The sequence below is a fragment of the Strongylocentrotus purpuratus genome, unplaced genomic scaffold (genome assembly GCF_000002235.5).
Source record: "Strongylocentrotus purpuratus isolate Spur 01 unplaced genomic scaffold, Spur_5.0 spur5_scaffold_6, whole genome shotgun sequence".
Taxonomy (NCBI): Eukaryota; Metazoa; Echinodermata; class Echinoidea; order Camarodonta; family Strongylocentrotidae; genus Strongylocentrotus; species Strongylocentrotus purpuratus.
In genome coordinates this window covers 34,403,620-34,423,546 of record NW_022145612.1, presented here as the reverse complement: position 1 = coordinate 34,423,546, position 19,927 = coordinate 34,403,620, and the positions used below count along the sequence as shown (strand labels likewise).

The following is a 19,927-nucleotide window of genomic DNA, read 5'->3' as shown; positions in this document are numbered from 1 at the left end:
ACTCGCCCCCCCTTCACCGACCCCCCCCCCCCCCCCCGCCCCCGCATGACGTCACTGTTGGTCGCCATTACGTACCAATATTTGGCTCGCATATAATTTCAAATTTGGGCCCCCCCCCCCTAAGAAATCCTGGATCCGCGCCTGGCTTCAGCCCCCCCCCCCCCCCCCCCCCGATGAAAATGTCAAAAAAAATTACCGGTATGGTGCTTCTTATATGACCTTGTCAGTATTGGTATGTTGAGTTGAAAAACTGTCTGCGCAATTTTCAAATTTCCGGCCCCCCCTATTGGAAAATCCTGGATCCGCGCCTGAGCTGGATTACAGGCGCATGCCACAACGCCTTTAGGGTAATGCTAGACTCTGTCGTTTGCACAGTATATTTGACTGAAGTGGCTAAACAGTTGTGTAAAAAAAAATATGCGCTGGCGGCCGTGGCCTCACCAAAAACCGTACGGACTAAAAACACGCACGGTGGGATGTGACCAACGCTTTACCGAGGGTAATTTTTTCTTTTCAATATTTTTTTTACATGAATATTTTTTCCCCTTGAAATTCTTTTTTCCAAATTTTTTTCTCCCCCCCCCCCAATTTCTTTTTTTTTATTTTATTTTTTTTTACCTTAATATATTATTTTACGTCGTGTAGTTAATTCATGTAGACCCTAGTTAATTCATTTAACTACACGACGTTAAATCGCGCGCACGCATATGGAAGCAGGAGACCGTCAAAAACATGGATATACGTCGTGTCGTAATTCGAATTGCCACACTACCTAAATAATTACGTCGTGTCGTAATTCGAATTACCACACTACCTAAATAATTACGTCGTGTCGTAATTCGAATTGCTACACGACGTAATTCCGAATTGAGACCCCCTGCGTAAAAACTGGAAAAACGCCATCTGGTGCCGGTGGTCATGATGAAAACGAAATTCACCGACGTGGATTTCCAAAGTAAACAACATGAGTGGGAAGATTTTGATAGCGACATCATGATAAATTCCGCCAAACCATTGATATTTGAAAGTGGTAAAAATAGGTAAGGATTTACTGAAAGAATGTGAGATGTTTGTTGGTTTGTTGTTGTTAACAATAAAATACCAGGAAGTTGTGGTTATTAACGGTTACCTGTTTGTTGCTGCTCTGTTTATCGACACGCGTAAATGACGCCCAATGGCATCACACATAGGAGCATCACTATCCTGGTTGTGTAGATTCTAGGCCTAGTAATAACACACAAAACTGGCACCAGTACATTAAAGCAAAAAAATTAAAAGAATGTACTACGATCCTTTAAAAAGAACTACTAATAATTTACATGGGATATTACCCATCACAAATACATAAAGAATGGAACTTACAAGTTTCGTTTGTGGAAATTTCCTTGGTTTCCAGACATCTGGCCTAGAAAATCTAGATCTAGACTAGACTTCTAGATCTACTTACTTGTCATGTTTGTAATTTGTTGTACAGTAGATCTAGATTCTAGGCCTAGATCTATAGGCTAGCCCAATCGTCTTCAGCTAATGTGCGCCATTTTCGGATTTAATTACGTTTTTTTTAAGAGGTCTCGACCTCTTACGTCCGAATACTTGCATGTCCTTGCTTGTTGATATGGATGCTATCGGTTGTGTACACAGCTCAGCGGTAGGCCTATGCTGTTGCGTACGAGCGTTTTTAGAGTTTGGTATTAAATACATATAGCTCTACATTTCAGCTCAACTAAGTTAAGCTGACAGGGGTGGCAGAGCATTACTATATAATTTCAAAGTATGATATTCAATTATGCAATTGTGGGGTCTTAATACTAAAAATAATGATACTAATAATAGGCATTTCTATTGTCTATCTCGAAATTCGTACGAAATAAGAGGCCTAGCCCTTTAAACCTGAGATAAAGCAATAAATGAAAACGTCTGCGAGATAAGACAACTACCCGTCAGATATTGCGCAATTAGCTTTAGATATCGTGTCACGTATGGTTTCACCAAATTCCAGACAACTCCACGAAGCAATATTCCTTACATTTAGCGCTTGCGCAGTTACGTTTAATCGGTCTCCGCCTCATTTGAATTACCCGCCCGCGCCCCGCCCACGAATCAACGTTCTTGTTCCTTCTGATTGGATGTAAAAGACCCGCCATTCGCTTAACGTTACAAATTTGAGTGCGACGAGAGAGCATACTATTTTCCGTTTTTTTCAATACCAAAATTGTGATATTTCAGTCAAACCCTCTATTTTTAATGATTTTTTCACTTAAGTATTTCACTTAAGTATTTCACTTAAGTATAAGTCTTACTTAACTAAGAAAAATTATCAAAAAAGTCATATTTAAGGTACAAACTTGATTCTTTTCCTGAAATGTCCGTTCACGTTTCATTTGCATGTGTATGGAACGCCATGTGTGCGTCACCTATGTGTAAAGTGCGTCACCTGTTTAAAGCCTGAAATTTCAGTGTTTTTGGTATCCATTTTTGTATGATTGACAGCTAGGGCGTCAGAGCCGAAGTTTGCTTCCTTTGTTCGGTAATAATTCCGAACCATACAGCTGAGTGTCGTATGAAATCGTTCGCCGTGTTTACGTCTGATTGTGACTGCGTATATGTTGTACTTTGAACTGGTTGTGGTCAGCGTTCGTAGTATTTCCATGGTTACGCGTTTGCGCGGCCTGGCTTGGGGGAAACTGCCTGGCCTGGGGGAAATTGCCTGGCCTGGGGGAAACGGCAATATGATTTCGGCGTTTTGTAAAAACACACCAGGAACTAACTAAGCTCCGAAGGGTGCTCAACCGAGATTTGGTGGTCTCCATTCCTACATTAATTTCTTTGTCAAATAATAAGCACTTTGTCAAATAATTAAAGCACTCTGTCAAATAATTAAAGCACTCTGTCAAATAATTAAATGCAAATACAAGTCCGAAATGGAAAGTTGTAATATGACAATAAAATAACATATCAGTAATAGTTTCATAAATGAGAGGCAGGTTAGTATACTTGCTAACAAAACTGACAAATTTGATAAAAATGGTTAAATCTTGAGAGGATTTTGATCGTTTGACAGTATTATATAATTGAGTTTCCCAAATTATTTTCAGTAACAATGTTGCATTTTTTTTTTTTTTTTTGGGGGGGGGGGGGGTAAAAAAAAATTAGTGGGGTTGGGGGCAGCTTTTTTTTTTTGGTAATTATTTTTTTAATATTTCTTTTTTGTATGTGTAGTATCATATTATTATCAATGTTATGCTTTCAGTCATCGCTTATTATATTCATAAATGTATATATATATATATCTCTCTCTCTTTCCGTCTCACTCTTTCGTCCCCCCTTCTCTCTCTCTCTCTTTTTCTCTCTTCCTCTCTTCCTCTCTTTCTCTCTCTTTATCATCACTCCAACTCTCCCTCCTCTACACCTCTCTCTTTCTCTGTCTTTTATTTAACAAAAATTTGAATTTGATCAATGACTTTTTAAATGCCTATCGGGGGTCTATGTTTGATTTTTGATTTATGTCATATTTTGTGTTATTTCAATTTAAATTGCAATTGTATGTTTGTGAAATGGATCGCAATTCAGCCATTGGCTGCGATGATCTTTCTAATAAGAACCATTTCTATTCTATTCTACTCTATGTATTCAAATATGTTATTCAGAGATGTCGGAGGGTATCATTAAATGTATAACTTATGTAAGTGCATACATCTTTGATGCGGTCATTCTTTTCCTGTTCAGTCCAATTTCATATTAGATCAGAGTGAGATGTGATGGAAAGGGGGTATGACATTGAGATAAATAATTAGAGAGAAAGAGAGAAGGAGAGAGAAAGAGAGAGAGCGGGGGGGGGGGGGCCTTGTGTTGGATGTCAATTTTCAAAGCTCAAAAAAAAAACTATGCTCATTTTAAGAGGAAATTAAAGGAAAACCTAATACTTGACAGTCGGAGAAGTGAATGACATGTGATTGAAATTTGTATTCTTCTGCCGGTTCATACTTTTTCATTTTGTATATATTTATGTTTTCGTACGTTATAGAAATTCTACTAATTCATCATTATTTTCTTCTTCTTCCTCCTCCTCTTTTTCTTCTTCTCCTTCTTCCTTTTCTTCTTGTACTTATTATCATTTCTATCATCAGTTTAATGTTATTATTATTATCTTTAAAAGGTAATTCTTTAATTTTTCTTATCTGTCTGTAAATATGACTATTTTTACTTATTAATTTTATATATGTCTGTAAGGGACCCCACTGGAAATAAGCTCTCGTGGGTTATCCTGTTCAAGCTGACTTGTTGATTTGTTATTATTGTATAATGTTGTATGTTCGAAGCTTGTCGAATAAAACTCAATCAATCAATACATACATATACCTCCACACTCAGGCGCGGATCCAGAATTTCTTAGGGGGGGGGGGATTTGAAATTATGCAAGCCAAATATTGGTACGTAATGGTGACCCAGCAGTGGCGAAATGAGCAAAAACGTGTTATTGTTGATGTTGTTGTTGGTGTTTTTTTTTTTTTTTTTTTTTTTTGAGGGGGGGGGGGGGTAGAAATGATCAACGTAACGTAAATTAGCGTGGGGTCTAGGGTCGAAGCCCCGGCGGGGGTCAAGGGGAGGAGCACACAGAAGCTCAGGGAATATAGGCTTTTAATTACGGTCAGATGAGCACATTTTGACTCCTCATTATTTTGTGACAAAGGCAGGTCACTATTCTTTTTTCCTTATTTAGGAATTTGCCATTTCCCAACACTCATAAAAAAAATCTAGGAAAATCATGTCATTTTAGTAATATTTGTAATTCACCGGTATCGAATTAGAAATAAACCACGTTTGAATTATATTTTGGGGGCATCTGTCACCCCCTTCCCCAAGCCCAACCCCCCCCCCCATCAGTGCCCCCCCCAATCTACACCTTAACTATCTTCTTTCTCTTTTTTTCTTTCCCTTTATCTCCTCTTTTTCCTTTCCCTCCTCTTTTTCCTTTCCCTTTCCTTCCTTCTCTCTTATTTTGTGATGGGGGGGGGGGAGGGGGAGGTAACAGCTGGGAGGCAAGGCCCTTTTGCCGCCCGATCTCCTTTCCCCTTTTTCTTTTCTTCTTCCTCTTCTTTCTTTCCCTTTCTCTCCTCTTTCCCTTCTTTCTCTCTCTCTCTCTCTCTTTTTGCGGGAGGGGGGGGGGGGGGCGGCAAAGTCCGTTCGCCCTGGATCCGCGCCTGTCCGCACTCATTGAGTCATCTCTTTTGCTTTGTACAACTAATACATTTCCTAATTATGAGCAGCACAGCTCATTACGACAATCGTGTCTAATGTTTATGAACTTGTTTTCCATTTTAATTGGTAAATTGATATTTAAATGTATTAATACATGTATGTATTTACATACATGTAGGAGCATCAGCTATCATGGCTTCAAGAAATCATGACACCCAGGTTGCGGGACGTGGACCCTGCTCCTGTGCAACCCACAAAATATGATAAAAATAAAATATAATTATAGAATGTTGTACTGTAAAACATCATCATAAGAGAAAAGAGGTGGAGAGGAGGAGGGAGGGACAGAAAGTGTGAGAGAGAAACAGAGGGGATGAAGGAGAGACGAAGGGAGAAAGAGGAAGAGGCAGAGAGAGCAAAGAGAGAGAGAGAGAGAGAGAGAGAGAGAGATACAGACAGAGAGACAGGGGGTGGGAGTGAAATAGAAATAGAGAGGAAAGACCAGAACTGAAGAAGAAAAGGAAAATCTGAAAGTAGCAAGTTCAGATAGAGAAAAGGGATGAGAGAGTGAGAGGAAGGATAAAAGTACATGCAACATCAAAATATGAATGAATGGAAGAACCTGCTGTGCCAATCATCATGACAATTAATATTGCACATAATTAATCTCCTCCATTAGATTATGATTTTCATTTCGCCAATGCTAATTATAACACCAATGACTAGACTGCATTCCTTGAGCTGGCGAGGCACGCGCAGTTGAACTTTCCATGAACTCAAATCATGCCGCAATGCGCATAACTTGGCTCGCTTTCCCACGGTCATTAAACTTGCCGGTATTATCCGAAACCCGAAAACCTAACCGAGGAATCGTTCGGAAAACCGAGGAGTCGATCGTACGCCCGAACGGAAGAGCAAAGTAGCCGCCCAAGTCAAACTAAGGTCAAGCTGATTTACGCATCAATTTTCTGATTGGATCAGCGCCCGGGGGCGTTACTTGGGATTTTTTTTGCTAGATTGATCACCCAATGGGTGCTCGTAAACTCATTGTACATGGATAAACGATATATTTGCTTCGTGAACTCGCCCCTGGACAACTCGACACAATACCATGGACATCTTGCCACAATACCCTGGACAACCTGCTATGGTTGAGTAGTCCAGGGTATTGTGGCGAGATATTGAGGGTATTGTGTCGAGTTGTCCAGGGACGAGTTGTCTTTGTGGCGACTTGTCGGATGCATGTAGAATTGTATGGTGTGCGCAACGTGCACAGTTTTGATGTCATCGTAATCGAGGAGGGAATCATGCAGCTGTCTCTGTAAAAGCAGGAGAAAAAAAGAGCTTTAAAAGTGAGTTTTAAATTCTTTTTTTCTCTTCTATTATTAAATTAAGACTCTTAAGTATTGTAAAATGTAAGACAAATATAACATAACCTATGTTATGTTGTATTTGTCGAGTATTTTACATATATTTAAGAGTAAAAAAAATTCATACCGTGCCTACCACACACATGCAGTGCTAGAGGTCCATACGCATTAGCATGGACTCTCTATGCTTTACTGGAGTGACTGGCATGGCACTAGGCACTACACAGCATCTGACATGCCGAGTGTGCTGGTCGGTAGCACTCTAGCAGAGCATAGAGAGTCATAGACAGAAATAACCGTCTGATATGGGTCATTTCTTTTATAAAACTGACATTTGTTGACATTCCCCATATACAGACGGTACTACAGAGATCTCATACCGTGAGGGTAATCTAGAGCCAGCGATGAACATTTTTCGTTCACGACATTTTCTCCCCGATTTTCTTTATTTAGACCTAATTTTCTGATTTCTAAATCAGATGTAAATTAGGTTGGTATGTCTATCTCCTAATTACAGTTATCAAAATTTGATAACTTATTTTTAAATGCGAAATTTACGGACTTACGTATAATAATAATAATAATAATAGTGGGTTCTTGTATAGCGCTCATGTCAGTCAGATTTGACCCTCCTGGCGCTCACGATTATTACCCTGGCTTCAGCACGGCTTCCATACGGCGCTCTAGCATTTCAAGGAATAAATTCCTACCAAGTAACCATTTACTTCACCTGGGTGGAGTGTGGCAAGTGTAGATCAATGTCTTGCCAAAGGACATTAGAACCATGAAACAGTATGTTCATGCACTCCAGCATAGAGCTATATGACCCGGGGGCTGATATATTTTTAGTGAAATCAGTTGAGTTTTGTACAGAGGTGTTTGAAATGTAGGGAATCAATAGAATCTAGACCAGTTTTTAATACACAGCATACTCGGCCCCGCAATTTTGTGCATTTACAGTGCTAGGCCAGGCCGTGGCCTGGCCCAGGACCTTTCAATATTTTGTCAGAGTGGCGCTCTGCATGTAAACAAACGATTATTTGGGGGGGCGCGCTGGGGGTCATCGTGCAGATCCGGTCGCGCGTGATTTGCAGTGAATCTTTTCCCCAATTTCCTATACACGGCGAACTTTCACTTCCGGGGTAGCAGGGCCAGGCCGCAGACTGGCCGCGGCCGAGACTACCTCCAGAGCAGGGCCAAATGCGCGGCCAGTTTGGCCTCGCATTTGGCCTTTTGCGCGTTTACAGTGCGAGGCCAGGCCTTTTGCTCACTGTAACAGGGGTCCTAGTGACCATAGTTTGCGCATGACCTAAGTTCGCTATTTCAAAAATGGCAAGATTTCAATAATCTGATATCACCAATGGAAAGAAGTACATGAAACAACCCAGAGTAGAAATTTTCTTTGGAATTGGGTGTGAAATTATTGAAAAAAATATTGGCAAATTTTGAAGTCATTTGCTTCCATTCAAACAAAATTATTAACTTACCATTTAACGGTATGAATGATATCTAGCACCAGCAAAATGCCTTGGGGCTAGGGATCTTATTGTTCAACTAGAAAATTTATCGTGTAATATGATTACCAAATGACGATAAATGTTATAGTTGAACACTTATTCACCTGTTTTTTCGGGCTCCTTAGTAAGACAATGTCTTGTAATGCCCTCCCATACTTCATCAGTACACCACAGCAAAGAGTTCTTTCCTTAATACAATAGGTCCATCACTGGATCTGTGGGAAGACTCAACAGGATTATCACCTGCTGGGCCTATAACTAAACTTGTCGAGCTGTGTTGAAAGATAGGCATCCACCTCTGATTTGAATCTGTTCATGGTTGGTGCATTCACTGCTGACATCGGTAGTTTGTTCCAGGAAACTTTAACCAAGTTGTAGTAAAAACTAACCCTGTAAGTTGGGGCTCTGATCGGATATACACCCTCGCACCTTTGATCGGTATCGGATCAGAAGATCGACTAAGCTTGATTTTTTTTTTTATGACGAAAATTTTCAAGTTTTGGCTATCAAATGCTCAAAAAAAAATCATGGCTGGGATTATTTTGTCATTTGGAGCTGTTGTAGACCATGTTTGTTGATACTTAGTGCCTTTTCATGACTTTGAAATTAATAATATTGGTCTAAGAGCAGAAGCAAAACATGCGGGCCGCTATAATGCATACCTACATTATAATCCAAGATGGCGGCCCGCATGTTTTGCCTCTGCTCTTAGACCAATATTATTAATTTCAAAGTCATGAAAAGGCACTAAATATCAACATTTTTATTGATCGGTGATCGGAAATTATGATCCGATCACCCCTGATCGAATCGGTATCGGCGTCCGATCCGATGATCGTTTACAGGGTTAGTAAAAACTTTGCCGTTCATTTGATTATAATTAAAATAAATGAATTTGTGTAGATCTAGTCTAGAATATGGATATTATATTTTCCTAACGGGCCTCCCAGCCTATGAATAATGTCCAACCTCAATTTTTCATCATATTGAATTGCGTAATGCAGGCGAGACCGCCGAGAGCGTTTCCCTCGTTATTTTTTTAATTTTACTTTTATCATTAATTTGGCATCATCTGTGCTTTGGGAGGTGAAAAAGCGAACTGAAGCACTGTAACCTCGTAACCATCAAGTATGTATCTTGCTAAGCTAATGAACTGATTAGATTTTTCGGTCAAGAGGTCAAAGGTCACAGTGCTTATTATGTACATGCATTTATAGCTTGTGATCACATTATCTCAAGAACCGATTGATGGATTATCGCTAAACTTGGGTCATACATGTATCTTGCAGAGCAAATGAACTGATTAGATTTTGGGGACGTGAGATCAAAGGTCATGGGGCTCATTATGTTTACAAAAATAGCTTGAGAACGCAGTACAATACTGACGGATGGATTACTATCAAACTCGGAACATGTACATGTAGATCTATGTATCTTGCAGAGCCAATGAACTGATTAGATTTTAGGGTCATGAGGTCAAAGTTAAAAGGGTCATACATGTACATGAAAAAATAGCTTGTAAACACAATTTTCTGAGAACCTGTTAATGGATTACAATCAAATTTACATTTTAAAAATTGCTTCTGTTTTGGTTTGTAAAATTGCTCTATGGCAGAGGCATCATTTGCGACTGCGTGCAGTCGAACATCCATCTAGTTCTTTTGTTTATTGAGAGCTGATTTGAGATATCCGCCTGTTAGTGACCACCCAGGGAGGTTTAATCTCTCGTGGCCAAACAGATAGGCTATAATAAAACTGACATTTGTCAACCTTACACATGTATAGAGGCGGTCAGAGGAGCCAGATGTAATCTCAGTGGAACAACTGTCGATATCAGAGACTGAAGCTTTCGGTCTACCGTACGTAATGATCTATGGATCCCATGAACTACCATGAAGTAATAGCAATGAAAGAGCTAAACATCGTTGGGTGCACCGCTAGCCATCGACCCATGATGTTAGCGTGCAATATAATATTCAATACAACATTGGCTTACCAACGAACTATGATGTGATGGTACGATCCCATGAACTACTGGGTTAGGGCACACATGTCGAGCAGCGTTACTATCCTGGTTGTGAATAAAGTTAGTTAGGCGATACTGTAGTACATTCACGCAACATTTTGTAAAACCTGCTGTGTGATACTATAGTATTAATGACTGCTATTGCCCTCGGCACGCCTCGGGCAATAGCACAATTCTAACCTTCCCTTGAGCGTATAAAAACAACTATTTCTCGAATATTAAAGCAGTCATTAATACTTTTATATGCCGAAAAAAAATAAAATAAAAAACAAAAATTAAAAAAACTTTTGTCGAAGATGGGATCCGATCTCTTGCGTACAGAAGGTGATGTTACTAAAATCACCGCCTTAAACCGCTCGGCAATCGCGCTCTGTTACCTTACAGAGCAGTTTTCTCTAATATGTACATTAAAATGGATTGAAAACGGCTTCGCGTGGTGGATGCTTCGTGGCTGCTCCATTAAACGGGCCCTTCTTTTACTTTTGCAATGCATATTGGCACGAATTTAGATCAAGATCTATCGACAGATGTTGTTTTTTTTGTTTTTGGAAGTTTATTTTCGTCTTCATGTCAACAATGCAAGATAAAAATTGTCGGTAAGATCGATCGAGATTCAATTGTATTGAAATTACCGACCAATTCTTCGCACACGTACATGTACGGTATCCTCGATCGCTCAGACCATTTTTATGCCTCCGCCACCGAAGGTGGTGCCGGAGGCATCATGTTTTCGGGTTGTCCGTCCGTACGTCCGTACGTCCGTCCGTACGTCCGTACGTCCGTCCGTACGTCCGTCCGTCCGTCCCGTTTGACCGTTATCACAATATCTCAAGAACCATTTAAGATTTAAACTTAAGACTCAGGAATAGTATTTATCACCATAGGAAGACGATCTGATTAGATTTTGGAGTACGTAGGTCAAAGGTCACAGGTCACAGAGGTCAACTTATGAAATTCCTTGTATTGAGTTTGTTAGCGCGATATCTCAAGAACCATTTGAGATTTAAACTTCAAACTTAAGGATAGTATGTATCACCATAGGAAGACGATCTGATTAGATTTTGGAGCACGTATGTCAAAGGTCAAGGGTCACAGAGGTCAACTTATGAAATTCCATACATTGAGATTGTTATCATGATATCTCAAGAACCACTGGAGATTTAAACTTCAAACTTAGTGATAGTGTGTATCACTATAGGAAAACAATCTGATTACATTTTGGAGCACGTAGGTCAAAGGTCAAGGGTCATTGAGGTCAACTTATGAAATTCCATACATTGAGATTGTTATCATGATATCTCAAGAACCACTGGAGATGTAAAAACTTCAAACTTAAGGATAGTATGTATCACCATAGGAAGACGATCTGATTAGATTTTGGAGCACGTAGGTCAAAGGTCAAGGGTCACAGAGGTCAACTTATGAAATTCCATACATTGAGATTGTTATCATAATATCTCAAGAACCACTGGAGATTTAAACTTCAAACTTAATGACAGTGTGTATCACCATAGGAAGACAATCTGATTAGATTTTGGAGCACGTAGGTCAAAGGTCAAAGGCCACAGCGCACATTATGAATGCAAAAACAGCTTGTGATCGCGTTATCTCAAGAACCGATTGATGGATTCATGCCAAAATTAGGTCATGTTTGTTACGTGCAGAGCCAATGAACTGAGTAGATTCTTGGTTCATAAGGTCAAAGGTCATGGGCCCATTATGTATGCAAAAATAGCTTGTGAACGCATTCTCATTAGAACTGACAGATGGATTACTATTTAACTCAGAACATCTTGCAGAGCCAATGAACTGAGTAGATTTTATGGTCATGAGGTCAAAGATCAAAGGGTCATATATGTATATGAGAAATTGCTTGTAATCACAATATTCTGAGAACCTGTCAATGGATTACCATTGAACGTGAATTCAATTTTTTTTTTCTGTTTTGGTTTGTAAAATTGCTCTATAACGGAGGCATCATTTTCGACTGCGCGCAGTCGAATTCCATCTAGTTTAACATGTAAACCTATGGGGTAACCATGGAGACTGAACTATTTCCCGGTAACCATGGTTACTGGGATTTTAGAACTGTTTTAACCATGGTTACTGGGAATTTTACAGAAATAGTTAAAGTTTATGAATGCAATTTCAACCAATCAGATGGCTGGATTTCTTAAGTGAGGTATATAATTTCAAATGGTTAACAAATAGTTTAATGAATCAATGTTGATGTCAAATAACAAACGAATGGAACTAACAAGTTTTATTGATGAAAAGTTCCCTTGTTTTCCAAATATTTCAGCTTCCTTTTGCCAATTGGACCAACTGTATTCTGCTATATTATGCCATTTTCAAATTTTATTACTTTTTTATCAAAATGAAGGGAGACCTCAACGCCCCCCCCCCCCCCTGTCCGATTTTGCGTGACTGCTTTAGATGACGTCACAGGTAAGATTGTCTGCAACGCAAGCAGTTTGACATTATCGATATCAGGAGGAGGTAACTAAGAACTAAAAGGAACATCTTTACATCGTTGACATCGCTGGCACTGTTTACAATAAACACTGGCTTCGGAGTTCGCTAGTGGACTCTCATTTCTTCTTGTAGAAAGCACTTTGTAATTAAAAAAAAATTAATTATCTCCTCAGCGACGAAGTCGGAGTGGATATAGAAACGTAATGTTTGACGGATTTTAAAGAAATTTGATACATACATGGTATAAAAACACAGCCTAAGTTCGATTTTGGAGTATGTAGGTGAAAGGTCATAGCTCATTAAATATGCGAATCTGGTTTCCGTTCGATAACTTTAATGTTTGACGGATTTTAATCAAATTTGATATGAAGGTTCATGGTATCAAAACGAAGCTCAAGTTCAATTTAGCGTAAGTTCGATTTCGGAGTATGTAGGTCAAAGCTCATAGCTCATTAACTATGCGAATCTGGTTTCCGTTCGATAACTTTAATAATGTTTGACGGATTTTAATCAAATTTGATATGAAGGTTCATGGTATCAAAACGAAGCTTAAGTTCAATTCAGCGTAAGTTCGATTTCGGAGTATGTAGGTCAAAGGTCATAGCTCATTATGCGAATCTGGTTTCCGTTCGATAACTTTAATAATGTTTGACGGATTTTAATCAAATTTGATATGAAGGTTCATGGTATCAAAACACAGCGTAAGTTCGATTTCCGAGTATGTAGGTCAAAGGTAAAAGGCCATAGCTCATTAAATATGCAAAAACACCTAATTATATATGTGAAAATGTGGTCAACTTCCTTGCCCAGTAATATAATAGTATAGTCTATTATCGAGGTAACTTGTTCTAACGTATATAGGCCATTTGTACCCTGCGAGGGGATGCTACGCTTTGCGTTGACTTGTTACATTTTAATACTGGATTTGCGTACCTTCTAGTTCTACGTGTTCCTGATGATTGACCTCTTACAAGAGTTTGCGATGTTGTTCCGGCCAAAATTTGAAGACGAGTGGTATACACGTAAAAAATTGTTTTTGCAATTGCCAATTATATACTTTACAATAATAACGATTAGTGTAAACCCTGTGCGTGTGCCTTCATATACGAAACTCATTGCCATTATGGTAAAGTAAGTATCAAATTATCAGTTGCAGCACATTCCTATCTGACATTTTAGATCTTTCCAGTGCTATAGTGCTTAACACTGTATTTCCTGTATTTTTTTCTCCTCTGGTTAGATTTGTTGCCCTCTCTAGAGCTCCTGCTATGGGCACCTTGCATTGCCTTTGCAGGCTTGTAGTTCTTCTCTCCCTCAGCGTGATCAGAGAGACGGTCACCTCCCCTAATGACCAGTGTCAGTTCATCTTTAAAGAGGACTCAGTCCTACAGGTTGCACTTTCACAGGATGCCGGAGCCAAAGTAACAATGGATCTTCATGCAGAAAACAAGTTTAAATGTGCAGAAGCATGCTGTGAATCAGAGGGCGGTAAGGGCAATGGTTATAACACTCATCTTCTCCAAGTTTTTGCAGAGGTATTGTCTTAACCTACGTGGTGCAAATAAGTTTAGAAATTTAGTTTTTAATCACAAACATTTTCTTCGTTATCTAAATTAAAACTGTAAGTTGTTGTAACGATATCATTTATTGCTGACTATGAATTTCTTGCATACAAAAAAAGACTTTTCTTACAAAAGATAAGGTAACAATTTTACAAGCTTAAGAGAATTGATTCCTAATACTGCTATAAAGTTACATTGGTGCTAGAGTTATTTGCTCAAGCATTTACTTAATTTTCTGTAACAGTTATTAATTTGAAAAATTGTTTAACGTGCCTTTATGACCACTTCCATACTGTTTACTCATAGGAATCTGTTTTTCCACAAAGTTTCCTTTCTCTTCTTTAAATGTCTATATTTACAAGTTTCACTTTACATTGTATATGTAGTATCCCTTTTCTTCAACAAATGATCCTCTTTTTTTCTTTGTAGAGTAAAGAGATTTCACTGTAACATGAATTAATGGTTTTTGTTCTTTGAACTATCCTTGTCTTCCTTTCTTCAAGAATGGTGTACGTTGGCTGTGTTTCATACCAAGACATACCCAGAGGCAATGAATTGTTTTCTAGTACAGTGTGTACCTGATGGTAGTGAAAACAATGTATGCATCACCAAACATGTTCGTCGTTCAGGCTTCATCTCAGCGACAGTTAAACATCGTAAGTAACTCTTAGTAGATTCTCTGACACAGTGTGCTTTAGGACTGGACGCGATTCAATCTTGTAAGAAATTGCAATAGGATTAGGTTTAGTGACATTATAATGTACATTCTTGCTGTTTTAGGCCTCTAATGATCATATGCATAAAATCTGCTTCAGTAACCACAACTAACACATTCACTAAATCGGTCACGGTTGCAGGGCAGTGTCTAAAAGTTGCATGCTGCGTGCATAGCTCCCAACTAGTACAGACAATTTGTAATTATTACCAATGTCAGGCCCTCGGTTAGAAATTAAAAATTCACCTCTAAGAATCATGAATATTAACGCAGATATGCATGCACGCATTGAATACACATATAATACTTGACGCAATGGCGAACTCATATGCAGAAGGTTGGCAGCCGGTCGTGCTAAGGTCGTGCTAAGGCAAAACAATGTAGCTACACGTAGCGTCTTGTCCCGTAATTCAGGTTTAAACTTTACAGAAGTACAGTTCTATTTGTAGTTTTGTTAAATATTTTGTATTCTGACTGAAAGGTCATTGTTATGTACAATAAAAATAATGTTACAAAAGGCCACCATATTTGAATAATTTACATGAATGTACTAATTTCGCGACTACTCCGGAACCGCTGCAGATATAAAGTTTTCCTTTCATGACTTTTTTCTTGAGTCTTACGCATCTTTTGAAACAATTTTTCGAAAAGTCACGTGACCTTATTGTCGTGTTGGGATCGGTCTACTAAATTATTGGAATATTGGAGAGGTACATAAATATGAAGAAGCAAGGAGAGACTTGTAATTCCTGAGTCATATCAAGAGTATTTATTATCTCCAAACTTTGGAGACTCAAATCGGCCACATCATACAAACTTCCACATAATGTAAAACACAAGATGAAGAGCGAGCCAGCTAGAAAGAGGGTCTTGATCAAAACTCAACTCCTCTCAGAAAGCCAGAACATGTAATATTTATCCAGAAGAATGCAAGTAATATGAGGGTAGGTTACATTGTGTCAAAGGGACTAAGACATGAATGAGAGCCGCCAAAACAAAGGACTACTCGATAGTTTTATGTATGGGGCTTATAAACATAACAGAGGTGGTCTTTCCTGGAAAGGGGATTATGAATGCACTTGGTCTTTCTATTGAGAAGGATTATAAAGATATAAACTTGGCTTTTAAGTGCATCTCAAATATGAGGGTGATTAACTGGGTTTTGGGACAATACTACACAGCATTATGTCTTTGCTAGTCACCCCGAAAATCGCGCATTTTTGTGATTTGTGTACAAAACATGGAAATATAATTTTTCCAAAAAAGAGAGAAAAAATTGGTTATTTGGTCTTGTTTAAAGTTTAGGTGTTTGTTTTGGGGTCAAAATAGTTAAATTGTAGTTAAAAATGAAATAAAACAACAAAAATTAAAATAAAGGAATTTGTGTGTAGAATATGGATATTCATTTTTTTTATTTTTTTTTATTTTACTATTATCATTAATTTGGCATCATCTGTGCTTGGGACGCGAAAAAGCGTACTGAAGCACTGTTAATTCAGGTCTCTCTGTCATGTTTGTATGACAATAAAATACATAAGGTAAAAAATAATGAAATACATAAGAAATTATCAAAACAAGAGATAACATATGAAATAACCTAGCTCTTCCAATTTTTTGTTGTTGTATTATTCTTCCAAATGGCTTATGAATACATGTAGTGAAAAATAACGTTAAAATAAGAATAATATATGATTTATGGGTAAAAATGTGAATTCTATGATCTTGTTTGCACAAATTACCATAAATATGCAAATGAGTGAATTTTTCAAAAAATTGAAATTACCATAGTATTTTATACACTTCACTTGACATGCATGCATATTTTCGCGGCGATCGGCTGTGAAACGGCCGAGATCTTGGGGAGGGGGGGGGGGGTCAAATTGTAAAAACCTGGTCTGAAATAGCCCAGTTAGAATAGGATTAAAACATACATTGTTTTGCCGCACTAACCAAGCGATTGCTATGGCAGAACAACGTATGTCTTGATTAATGACAGAGTTGCTGCGGCAAAACGACGCATCTCAAATCGTGATGGCAGAATAGGCTAAGTGTACAAACTCATGTATTTTTGACAAAGTTAGCGTCAGCACATTTGCGTTTGTCTGTGGAAGTGATTGTGCGAGCGCATGCCCACGCGGGCGTAGTGAAGGTGCACACTAACTCTTGAAGGGTCTCTATTCATAAATTAAACTATACTATTAATTGGAGTAGTGAGCATGGCAGAACAACGTATTGCCGTTTATGTTTTTGCCATGAACACAACAGGCGCGTGTTAAGAAGGGGCCCGCGTTTCAGCCTCTTGCATTATGTCGGTATGTACACACAGTCTTGCGCGCAAAGGATGTCTTGTGCCCTGGCTATTCAGAGTTGTTTGAGTTCAGCAGAGTCGATTACAGGTTTATGGGCAGGTCCAAGCTATTTGCTTTGTGACGTACGGGACATTCAGAGACTTTTAACAAGAAATAACAATGGATGACATTATTTATATGGCTATCTTTTGGTATGAGTCTGTGGCTATTATGGGCTAGTTCATTTGTGGAAAGTTTTAGTTCTGACCAATTCATAAATTAATTTTTAATGTAATTAATGTGCTGCGTGACGTACGGGACCAGAGAATTTCTGACTTTTTCAAAAATAAGTTCATCATAAAAGTTCTCTGAATTTATTAAGTTATGAGATTTATGGTAATGATATCTTAATTCATTATGGGATCAAGCATTAATCACAACTATTATCATATTTTTCTGACCTTTCGTTGCTATGTAATATACCAAAACATAAATGTGTGTATGTGACGTACGGGACATGTGACGTACGGGACAACTTTTCTCTATGGGAAAATGCATTGAAATGAAGAATTTTCGTCAAAATTTGTAAAATGTGAACAATTTTAACTTAAATCAGTGACAATTAGAGTGTTTTAGAACCCAATTAGATCCTCTGACCATCACTTAATATCCTCTGTGTTAATTTATGGGGTAAATCAATACAAATATTACTTTAACAAAGAAAACAAATTGAATTAATATATTCATACACACTATATTACCATTTTTATTCCATTTACCCATCTATCATGTGCAGTCATGCTTCTTTTCTCATTTCTTTTATCCATTCCATTCAACATTGCAAAATGTCTTTAAATAATAATTAATGAAGAAGATAAACTTGAACTTCAAAACTTTTATTTAAACTTGTTTGAAACACAGGGGCACACTCGGCACATCATATTTTGTCAAAGAACATTTCTTATGCTCTAAGTGTTTGTGAACAAAGATACATTAAAAATATGAAGTCTTTTCTTCATAGCTTGTTTGAATTACTTGATAGTAATATAGAATTTTGAAGGAATCCAAAGATAATGCTGAACATATTGTCTTTTTTAAATCCTTTTATCACAGATTAGAACATACATGTTGCTGTCATATATTCAAGAATTTTGATGTACATTAATGTAGCCTACATGTTTGTGAAAGATGGATACAAAAATATAAATCTTGGATGTATTTTGTATTGATTAAAGACATCTTATTAACACCACCAGATATAAGAAATTAAAACCCTAAAGGTTTGTGTGACCTTTTCCACAATTCAAAAGATTAAAGCAAAATCAACAAAAATGCATGGGTGTAAAAGTGATAAAAATCTTAAGTGGGTGGAGTGTGAAATACTCAAAAAGGCTATCCTTCCTTAAAAGTTATGATTTAGTTTTTAGGAGATCAAAATTCCCAAGCTGGCTCCATAACATGTACAATGTATGCTGTAATCCTTTACCATCATGACATTTAAATAGAATATCAAAAAAACCTCACATGGAGAGCTTGATAGCATACATGTGCTAAGATTCTTACCTGCAGCATCTATGAGTTGTAGAAAGCTACCATATAATTTCATTAGACTCATTCCAGGAACTAGTACACTATTATGATTTACATATTTAGCATCCTGCCAATGTTGGGGACATCAACTGGCAAAATACCAAAGTTGATAATACCAGGGGACTGGCTTGAAGACTAATTACATCAAATTCAGTACAAACAAGTAAATTCCTAGAAGGGACCCAGTAGGAATGTTCATATATACAACAAGTTTCCTAACACAGTATAATATTCTCCTTTTGGTCATTTCCTTTTTCAAATCTTGCATTGGTTTTATATAGGGTTGTCCCGTATGTCACACACTTGTCCCATACGTCACATTTCTTAATTTGATTATGTAATCAACACAGAATTTTTGTAATTTTTTTTAAACCTATTTTTTGTTAGGTATTCATCTAAATAAGAACTTCCTAGTATATCTTTTAAAAAAAAAATTATTTTCATAATTAAAATTAAACAAATTATGATCAAATTGTGACGTACGGGACATCACACTTTGGAACCTACCTCATTTGCATAATTGATTAATTTTGAAAGTTTTTATATTTTTTTCCTATTTTCTAGCATGATGGTCTACAATTCCTGAGATATTTAATTTTAAACAAATAATTCAAACGAGATACAAAAATAAAAATGTAATGTCCCGTACATCACGCTAATTAATAAAAACCGAAGTTCGTGACCTTGGCACTCTTCGTATTTTGATAATTTTTTAAATTTTTTATCAGATTCATAAAATTCATAGTTTCAGCTTTAAAATGAGGTATAGTTTGTTAAATATATATAAAGATGAAATTTGACCCCCAGAGGGGACAATAGCTGGGACCTGCCCTTATATATAAACAGGTGTACATTTATCAAGCCATTATGCTACCTTTTTCAACACTTTCTATTTTCATATGTTAATTGAGGTTGTGCACAATTAACATTGAAGATTTCATCCGTACTTTTAACATAATATTGAATTCATTAGCATCATGGCTAAATTTGTAATGCAAACATATACGTTATCCTTAAAAAAAGTAAGCTGTTTTTACTTGTATATCAAGCTCATTGATTAAGATGTAACTAGTGTATCTTGAATTATTTTGTGCTTGGTATTCAACCGGTTAAGAAAGTCCTTGCTATAAAATAAAGGGTTAATCTGCGTTTTGAGGAACTGTGCTGTTTCATAAAAGTGGTCTG

General features: G+C 37.6%; 1 protein-coding gene across 1 annotated transcript in view; it reads left to right on the top strand.

Moving 5' to 3' along the window:
- The first annotated feature begins 892 nt into the window (after positions 1-892).
- LOC100891046 (proline-rich receptor-like protein kinase PERK8) overlaps positions 893-19,927 on the top strand; it is a 42,529-nt gene continuing 23,494 nt past the window's right edge. Inside the window, exons 1-3 of the mRNA XM_030972755.1 lie at positions 893-1,040; positions 13,828-14,075; positions 14,653-14,805. Of these exons, the coding sequence (XP_030828615.1) occupies positions 919-1,040; positions 13,828-14,075; positions 14,653-14,805 (523 nt within the window). The 5' untranslated portion in view covers positions 893-918. The remainder of the gene's footprint in view (positions 1,041-13,827; positions 14,076-14,652; positions 14,806-19,927) is intronic.